General features: G+C 39.7%; 1 protein-coding gene across 1 annotated transcript in view; it reads right to left on the bottom strand.

Moving 5' to 3' along the window:
- The window catches only part of plce1 (phospholipase C, epsilon 1), a 94,610-nt gene extending 84,885 nt beyond the window's left edge, over positions 1–9,725 (bottom strand). Inside the window, exon 1 of the mRNA XM_073828837.1 lies at positions 8,610–9,725. Coding sequence (XP_073684938.1) covers positions 8,610–9,725 — 1,116 coding nt within the window. The remainder of the gene's footprint in view (positions 1–8,609) is intronic.
- Positions 9,726–10,389: the final 664 nt, after the last annotated feature.

Below are 10,389 nucleotides of genomic sequence, written 5' to 3'. Positions count from 1 at the left end.
ATTTGAAAATTAAAAAATGATCAACAAATCATGATTTTAATAACAATAATTATATAATCATATCTTATTATTATTATTATTTGTTATATAATTATATCTTATCAGTAGACTGTATTTTAATTTGAGAGACAACTTCCTCAACAATGTTTTTATTTTAGTTTATGCTCTTTAAAGGGGTCATATGATGCTGCGTTTGAGGTTCAAAAAACATATTTTACACATACTGTACATTATTGTTGCTCCTCTCTACCCCGCCTTTCTGAAACGCTTAGATTTTTACAAAAGTTGTCGTTGACGAAAAGCAAGACGTTCTCTGATTGGACAGCTATCCGGTGCGTTGTGATTGGCCGAATACCTCAAGAGTGTGAAGGAAATGTCACGCCGAGAAACGGCATCACAACATGTTTAGAGGCGTAACAAGACAGAAACAATAAAACCCATTATAAACGAGGCATTTGCTGCATCCAGTGGGGACATAACTACTGATTATAATGACTCATACAGTCATTTTACATGTTGTGTCACGCCGTAGCGTAAACAACACACCACATCTGCATTTTCAATCACAGAACAAGAAACGACAAGCACTACTCTACACTGCTCAAAACTCGCGTTTGAATAGTCAGTAGCAAATTCTTTAAATATGAAAAAGTACTTACAGGCCATCAGTCAGAAGCGCAGACTGTCCTTGCAACGTTGGAATTGCCCCAGTTTATAGCCTTAACCCTTTATTTACAGCTGGCATTGTAAGAGGCTCTACCAGGTTCAGGAAACAGTCCTACGTGAAATGCGCAGCACCCACTCGAATATTTGCGTTTTACTGTTTCAGAACAGTGTTGTAAATATAACTTAAACACTGATTTCTAGTTGTGTCCTCATTTGGAAGGCTAAACAAAGTACTTTCACAATGAAACACACTGCATCTCTACAACATGGCGGCTGCAACACTACTACAACCGGTAAAAGTTATGCCTTCTTTCTTTCCATATACATATGGGCGGTGTTATGTAGGGCTGGGCGATAAATCGAAAGCGATTCTAAGGCGCGTTTAGTGAATGAAGCCGGTACTTTGATTAGTAGTAAATCTCCATCACGTGCGTTCAGCTGCGTTCAGCTGGAGTGTTCAGAGGCGTAAATCACTGACAAGCTACGCCTAATCGCGCTCAAAATCGAATCGAATCGAATGCGATTTTTAGCGCGATTTGGCGTAGCTTGTCAGTGATTTACGCCTCTGAACACTCCAGCTGAACGCAGCTGAACGCACGTGATGGAGATTTACTACTAATCAAAGTACCGGCTTCATTCAGTAAACGCGCCTTAGAAACGCTATCGATTTATCGCCCAGCCCTAGTGTTATGCAAATCTACACATTGCGTGACGTGGACATGTGGGGGCGTGTTTGAACGAGCCGTTTTAGGAAGGCGTGGCTGAGTCTTAACTTTTATAATAAATATCTCTTTGGGTTTAAGACTTTAAGCTTTGCAACTTTACAGATCTCACCTATGCACAAACAGCTTGTAATACTCCAAAGACAAAGGAAAACAAGAAACTGCATCATATGACCCCTTCAAAAACTGAGCTAAAACTCTAAGGAAGCTCTAGCCCACACTTCTAATCTTCCAGCATTTTTTTTCATCTTTATTCTTTTCGGGTCAATGACAGAACTTTTATCAGAGTGGTCATTAGTCATTACCTGTTTGGAGATCTCTGGCACTCCATCAGGTGGTAATCAGAAAATCACGAGGCACTGTTTATTTTCCTGTGGCGGGGCAGGCAACCGCTCTTTGGCTCATTTCCTTTAATACCACAGAGGGCTGTAGTAAATTCCATTTTCAACACATTCTCTCTTTTCACACCAAACCAAACAACATCTTTAATGAATAGTTCATGCAAAATGAAAATCTGTCATTATTTGCTGGTTTTTCCAAACCCTTATGGCTTTCTTTCTTTTTAAACATTCATCTGAAAGAGGAGCACAAGCCATGGATAATCTCATGGCTCTTGTAAAAACCACAAACGACACTGTGGTTACTGTCCCTTACTTGCAATCTCATAGGCTCCTTTGACTCCTCTGTGGTGTCCACTGAGACAACAAAACCGGGGGTCAAGTCCGGGGGAGGTCAGAGTTTCAACTCTGCACTTCCTCCCTACTGCTGCTATAATCACAAACGAAGACGATTAACAGATGCCTCATGGATGCCATGTAAAGGCCTGCCTTTTAAAAACACACTCCTGAGTGGGAAGCTCTTTACTCTGAGTATCAACATCTGAGTCTGTGTGCAAACACCAGTAAAAGCTTAAGAACACATTAAAAGAACAAGCTTAGCTTAATTAGAAGGAACAGACAGTCATTTCATTTAAAGTCCAGATGGACAGACAAATATGCCATGGGAAACTTTTTGAAATACATGCTTGCCGGTTGACAACAGCAGACTCACATCTGAAGATGAAGAGTTAGAGGTTTTTCAAAACTTCCTGGCTTTCTAAGTTGGGTCGAAAGTGGTCATAATTATGTGTTAATTATGTGTGGCGGTACAATTTGTTTGTATGCATGTACCGCTGATAAAGAAGAGCTATAAAGCTTGCCAGAAAATACTGCTTCTTTAACCGTTTATTGCGACAGGCTTGCGCAACAAAAGTATTTCCCGTCATTCAGCCAGAGAGTAGGAAAATCTTCAGATAAAGCAATAATTACAAACCTAATGCCAAAAAACAAAAAAAGAAAAGAAAAAAGAAAGAAAGAAATATGCAATTTCCTATAACCACTAAATTCATCCCAAATTCATTAAAAAATATATATTTTAGCGAGTGTGTATGTGTACAGTATGTAGGTGTGTGTATGTAAGTATATATATATATGTTCTCTTAAAGTAGCTCACATGTAATAAGTTACTTACATCAAAATACAAAGTTTACATGCCAATTCATATTCAAATGTTAAATTTATATTCAAATTTGGATAATAAAATAACCTCACCAACACTGAAGACAGTGCTATGGAAAGAGTGGCCTAATAAAACAATCCTTAAATTATGGCTTTATGGAACCACAGGACGTGCTTCATGTCACCACCAGCACAACCCTCAGGGATGTCTATGCAGTTTTTACAGTTGAAGACATAAGTTTACATACACTTTGCAGATTCAGAAATGTAAAATGTTCATTATTTTACAAAAATAAGACGGATCATACAAAATGCATGTTATTTTTTATTTAGTACTGACCTAAATAAGATATTTCACATAAAAGACATTTACATATAGTCCAAGAGAAAATAATTGATGAATTTATAAAAATTACCCGGTTCAGGAGTTACATACGCTTGATTCTTAATGTGTTGTTACCTGAACGATCCACAGCTGTTTTTTGTTTTGTTTTGTGATATGAGTCAAATTGCCCGCTGTTCTTCATGCCCCACAAATTCTTTGTTTTTTTTATAATTTCTGTGTATTCCAACAATGACTGTATGATTTCGAGATTCATCTTTTCATATTGAACGACTCATATGCAACTATTATAGAAGGGTCAAATGCTCACTGATGCTTCAGATGGACTTATGGGGACTTGTCTTATGGGGAACATGCAAGTGTCTTTCGTAGGTTCTGAAGGGTAGTACTAAATGAAAAAAATATGATATTTAGGCACAATAAGAAAAATGTATACATCTTCACTCTGTTCAAAAGTTTACACTCCTGGCTCTTAATGCATTGTTTTTCCTTCTGGAGAGTCAGTGAGCATTTGAACTTTCTGTAATAGTGGCGTATGAGTCCCTCAGTTCACACTGTCATCGTTGGAAAGGGTTCAAATACACAAAAATGCTAAAAAAACAAAAACAAAGAATTTGTGGGATTTGAAGGATTTTTCTGAAAAACAGCAGGCAGTTTAACTTTTCAGGTTAAACAAGGGACTCATTTGTTTGAATCATTCAGGTAACAACACAGTATTAAGAATCAAGTCTATGTAAACTTTTGAACAGGGAAAATGTTATAAATTCAACTATTGTTTTCTCTTCTGGACGTCATGTAAACATCTCTTATGTGAAATCTATTATTCAGGTCAGTACTAAATAAAGAACAACCTGCATTTTATATGATCCATCTTATTTTGGGAAAATAATTAATATTTTCCAGATTCTGCAAGTTGTATGGAAACTTTTGACCTTAATATTACTTGTACAACAATTACTTAATATTTTGATGTAACTTTTTACATGTGAGCTGTTTTAAGTTCAAATGCCAAATCATATTCAAATTTGGACTATAAAATAACCTCACTAAAACTAAAGCACTAAACCACACTGACCCCAGCAGACTCATAAAGAGTTACAGGTTTTTCCAAACTTTGAGTCCTAACTTTTTACCTTGGGTCACAATTGGTCATAATTACATGTTCATTGTGGCAGTACAATTCGTTTGTATGCATGTATTGTTGATAATGAAGAAGCTTTAACCGTTTGAGGCGACAGACTTACGCAACAAAAGTATATTTCCCGTCATTCCCTGTGGCAACCAGAGAATGGGAAAATCCGCAGATAATGCAATAATTACAAACCTATTGCCAAGAAACTAAAAAAGAAATATGCAATTCCCCATAAGCACTGTGTGTGTGTGTGTGTGTGTGTGTGTGTGTGTGTGTGTGTGTGTGTGTGTATGTGTGTGTGTATACAACAGTTTATTAAAACAGCTCACATGTAAAAAGTTACATCAAAATCCAAAGTTCAAATGCCAATTCAAATTCAAATTCGGACTATAAAATGACCACTTACACTAAAGACAGTGCTATGGAAAGAGTGACCTAATAAAGCAATTCTTAAATTATGGCTTGATGAAACCACAGGACGTGCTTCATGTCACCACCAGCATAAGCCCTCAGGGATGTGTATGCGCTTTTTACATTCGACTTCAACTCCCCGGAGAATCCTGATGCAATATTTTTGAACCACTAAAAGAGACACAGGCTGTCTATCTCTATCCAATTTTACTCTTTTTAACCTATCCAATATGGGACAATGCTGGGCCACTCTCCATCATGGTTCAGTCCAAAACCACATTGCCGTTGAGATGGAGTATGTGGGTCTAAATCGAAACCCCAATAACAAATCAGTGGAACACCGAACTTAATGTGAATACAAAATGGTTTGGTCTCTGGAGTAGCAACGGCTACAGCACAGTTATTTCTACACGCTTATACTCAGTGAACTCATTTTTCACCTATATGGAATGAATAAAAAGGTGAAGGAGGCAGGGGTTTAGTGCCTCAAAGGGGCAATAAAGTCTTAATATCTTAAGCCAGTGTAGCGAGAACCACAGCACGCTCTGAAACAGAGGGTTCCACTGTCCCAGCCAGCGGGAGAAACCAGACAGCAGTGGAACGACCCTTAACGCAACAAGCAGTGCTTTTTATAAGTCTACTAGTAAAACGTCTGCCTAAGCTCAGACATAATATGCTGCATAATAGATCCGAAGTTCTGCTGAAACAGACAGCAGTCGCCCACTAAATCATATGTCAGAAAAACCTCAAGCTGAAATGTTTCGTACCTGTATCTTGCACCAACTTGAGCTCTAAGAGCTCCAGGGATAAGGAATTTTCTTTTTAAAGAAAGAAACTTCTCCTATTTTGCCAGTAATTCATCAAATTACGAGCAAAATTAAGTGCTGGCTGGTGTCCATTTGTTAAATAGACTGGAACCCTTCCAATTACCACTAAAAATGACAAAATTGCCATGAAAAATGCATCACTGTGGTGTACTCCTGCAATTTGGTTTCAGCACTGCTAATATCATTACCCTGTACAATAAATTGGTTGTGGTATTTCTCATTTGTAATTTACTGTGGATAAAAGCATCTGCTAAATGAATAAAAAAAAGAAATGACACATTGTAGAAATATTTTATGGTCTAGTTGAATTCACTGAAATGTCTCAAATGTACAACAGCAAAAAAACCAAGACAGCAAACAAGTTATATAACACAGAAATCAAGGAATATGAACGCTGACAGATAATAAAGATGTCATGTCAAAAATCAACAATAATCTCCTGTTTTCCATTAAAAGAAACTAGTTTTGACTTAGTTCAAACTGCAGACCGTAACTTTTGGTGCTCTAGCGGTTAAAGTTTTGTAAGTTATAACTGTTATATCATCGTGGTCACATGATGATATGAATCGTGTAAAAAAAAACTGTAGTTTTTTTTAAATATATTTAAACTTCTTATTCCAACATAAAAGGTCTTTAAAGTTGTGTCCCTACTGTAGTATAAAGCAAGAATAACAGTATACCACAAATAACAAGAGGGTTGATTTTTGTTTTTGTGACTTTTTTTCTTAACTAGTTTTCTTAGTTAAGAACATAGTTTGGAGCTCTAAATTTTGAACTCTCAAAGTGCATTAGATATAATAATTTAACTTTAAATATACAAAATTACATTTTTTTCCCAAAGTCTTCATTTTACTTTTTTAAATATTGTATCATGAACTTCGTATCGAGAATTTTTCTTCGACTTCTTATTTGGCTTCTGCCTCTTCGACTTTTAATTCTTCCATGGCTCCTGCATCTGCATCTTCAGCTTTGACTTTTGTCTTCTTCGATGGTTTCTGACTAGTTTTTTCTTTGACTAGGGATGGCGAAAACTAAAAAATTTCTTGACCGACCACCGAGCCTCATTAGCCGGTTGAAACCGGTTAACCGATTAGTTTAAAATATGGTACGCTATTTGAAATAACAGTCATTTCGAGCCGCTCCTGCAATTTCGCAAGTCTGTCGCATCTGGCCGCGATCACACCGAACGCGTCTTTTAGTTCTAAAAACGCGAGGCGCACAGCACTGCCTTTTTTTTGGTGACTTTTAATAAAAGAGCGTGCTGCGTTTTTTTATGTTGCTAAGCAACGACCAAAACAGCTGTCCTGTCAGTCAAATCAAAGGATTATAGCGTGAGCACTCTAAAATCTTAGTTTTATGCATAGACTGTTTTATGCTGTTAAGTAAACTGTCATATTAGCAGAAACCCTAAAAAATACAGCTCCGGGTTACCCACGATAGACACAAAAGGGTTCTCCTCTATTTCTTGCAGTCTCCGGACTTTTTAAGCAACCGTAAAATTCCGTCACCACAACAGAAGGCCCGCCTCTCCATTCATTCGATTGGACAATGGAAAAGAACGCGAATGACGTTGGGCGTTTTTCCGCTCAGAGTTGATTTTTTTTTTCATCTTCACGCGCTCAGAGCGCTCCTGCAAAAACGCGAGGCGCAGCAGGCGGTGAAAACGCGAGGCGCCTGGGGCGCATAAGCAGCGCGTAGAACGCTCACTGCCAACAGAAAACCATTCAAAAGAGGCGCCTCCAACTGCAAAAACGCCTTCGGTGTGATCGCAGCCTCTCTCTGCCGCTCTGCCTCCTGCACACACACACACACACACACACACACACACACACACACACACACACACTGCCACTCACATCACTTTTTTTAAAATCCCCTACAGCGCGAAACATGAGTCCCGCAAACGCGGCGCCGAAGAGCTTGTTGTATGTAATCGTAGGACAAATGGCTCCTTAGTTTCAAATGGTTTGGGTACAAGGTGATCGCTTTGAAAATAAAGGCGTTTGTCTAGGTTAGAAGCTCATTTGAAACATTGCCACGGCTCATTTAAGAAAATGACAGCTCCGAAGAGACGCCGCTTTAGTTTCGGTAGTGCTAACCATAATAAAGAAAGATGATCATCATCATCACCTTATCGGTTACCACTGAAATGTAGATGTAATGTATTTCCAAATCTAAGCCCATCTTATGCGGAATGTTGCCTAATAGACTGCAACATGATAAAACCAATGGATAAAACAGGCACCTTCAGAATGCGTAAAAGACGCACCGGCACTTTTTTTTTAACCGACTACCGACAACTTTGACCGGTTAACGTTGATACGGTCAACCACCGGTCAAACGGTCATCGGTTAACATCCCTATCTTTGACCTCTACTTCTTCGACCTCTACTTCAACTTTTTTTTTTATTTCGACTTCTAGTTCTTCGACTTCTATGACTTTTGCCTCTTTGACTTTTTTCGACTTCTACTTCAACTTTTTTTTTCAACTTCCACTTCTTCTATGGATTCTGACTAGGTTTTTCTTCAACTTCTACTACTTCAACTTTGACTTCTACTACTTAGACTTCTCTGGTTTCTGCCTCTTTAGTAAGCTACAACGCAAGCCTGATCCCTAAGCAAGTAGTATCGTAATTCCTCTCAACAAGCTGTATGATTTGAGTCATCATTCATGCCTGTAGCACAAATGGATTAAAAGTTTTTAAAAATGCAGAAAGATTGCAGAACTGTACATATGAACAATTGCAATAGTAAGAACCACTGATTGTGCACCCTGAGAATGCAGGCTTCAATTGTAATTATTTGTTCAGTGATAAAAACAGCAAAGAATTTCACTCTAATGCTTATTCCAAAACATGAGATACCACACAAACATTCAGTGCAGGAACTGTGGCACCAACTTTGAGAGAGGCACATTCATAGAGCTTTAGTGCAACACCTGAATAACCAGCAGTTCATAAAGGAAGCATTCATACCACATAGAGCTTTAGTGAGAAAAGAAGTTGACCCTACCTCTGCAAACCTGACCCCTGGGTATGTGAGAAGGGCCCTGGAAACCTGCAGCTGGATGGCCAGAAGAGCTCTGCTGTATCCTCTCGCCTCATCACCAAGGTGCCATGTTTTCCCACAAACAGACTCCCAGACTTTGTTAGAGATGCATCCGGTGGGTAGAGTCCTCATTATAGCTCTGGTGCCGGTGCATACTGTCTTTTTGATCTTCTGGTTGTTCTTGAGATACCTCCTGACCAGAACAGTAGAGCGCTCTTTCTTATTACGCACAAACTCGCTGTCAGACACGGTGCCCTCGCTGTCAGTACAGTCAGGTACAGACAATCTGAAAGGTGTGGACCTCTTAAGGCACCTGCCCTGAGAGCACACGGGTTTGGTTTTCCTATTGAGCCTTTCCAGACTAGAGAAGCCATTTTTATGACACACGGCACATACAAAATCTGTTCTGTCATGCATCTTGTTATTTATGACAGTGCCACAGCCATTGGTGCATTGGGGCCCTTGTGGTGAGGATACTGGCACACTGTTTCGCCTCAAATCCAGCCCACAGAACGGCAGGCTCTCCGTGTTTTGGCCGATTACGAGTTCCATCTGGCACAGTTCGCCATCCGAGCCACTCGGAGTTGGCCGTTCTCCATCAAGGCAAGTAACATCAGAAGAAAGCCCTTCTGCTTTGCTCTGCTGGGGCACCGTTCCCCAGCTTCTCGGAGGAAAGCTATTCTCCGGGCAGCCTTCTTCGCTTTCCACTGGATCGCAAAACCCACACATCTGGCAAATGTACAACCCTTCTTCCCCGTGCCTTGCAGCCCCACAGCTGCAGCTTTTGGACTTGTAGGTCTCGTCTAAGCAATCCAAACTTTTAGACCTAGTATCTAAAGACTTCCGTATTCTACACTCTGTGCCCAGTGAGTCCCTCTCCGAAGTCCCAAACGAGCAATGGATCGGTGCCCGAGAGGATACACTCTCAGGTAAGCCATAGTTCATGGATATGAGAGCATTTCCATTACTTGCCGAAGACTCCATACCAAGACTCCTCACTCCCAGCACAGCGGATGCACTCTTTGAGGCCATGGAGCTCATGAGGCCAATATGCGCTTGTCTCTCCACACGAACCCTCATATCACTTGGCACCTGATGACAGATCCTCCTTGCTTAATTTACACCGAGGACAAGCTGCTTAGAGTACCAAACTACTCCTAAAGATGATGGCCCTGGGATCAGAAAGAGTATCTCAGCAGGTCCTTCTGAATTGGAAGCTTTAGGATGACTGCCGTAGAAAGTGATGGCTGTGTCTTCTCAGCTTTTTCACCCCTCCCGACTTTAAACTCTTCTCCCAAGACCTCAGAGGCTCAGAACACTAGACGAGAGGGGAAGCAACAAAAAATATTAAATAAACAACATCTCTTGCTACACAGTATTTTAAGTGATCTGAAAATGCTCCCTAAATGAATGAAGAAATATGACAATGCAAGAGGAAACATAAACATACTATAACTAAACACACTGGTTTTACTTGACCTGGGCAAGGCTAGAAAATTTCTCAATCCTTATCAGAGCAAAGCTGTTTTGTGTCTTGCTAGGTGCTATCTGGGGAAGTTGTTAAAATTGCACTTGAACCAAAAGCTAAAAACACTCAAGAAATATTTCAAGGGCAGGATGTACACTCTGACAGTGCAAAATTAAAATTCACATCTCGCTCTCTCTCAGGAAATCACACAGCTGTCCAAAATCTCAATACAGCCTGCAGCCCACAGTCTTATACAAACGCACAGGTCTCTGGAAT

This window comes from Garra rufa, chromosome 22 (assembly GCF_049309525.1).
Source record: "Garra rufa chromosome 22, GarRuf1.0, whole genome shotgun sequence".
NCBI lineage: Eukaryota > Metazoa > Chordata > Actinopteri > Cypriniformes > Cyprinidae > Garra > Garra rufa.
The sequence above is the reverse complement of the archived record's forward strand: the minus strand, read 5'-3'. Positions and strand labels throughout refer to the sequence as shown.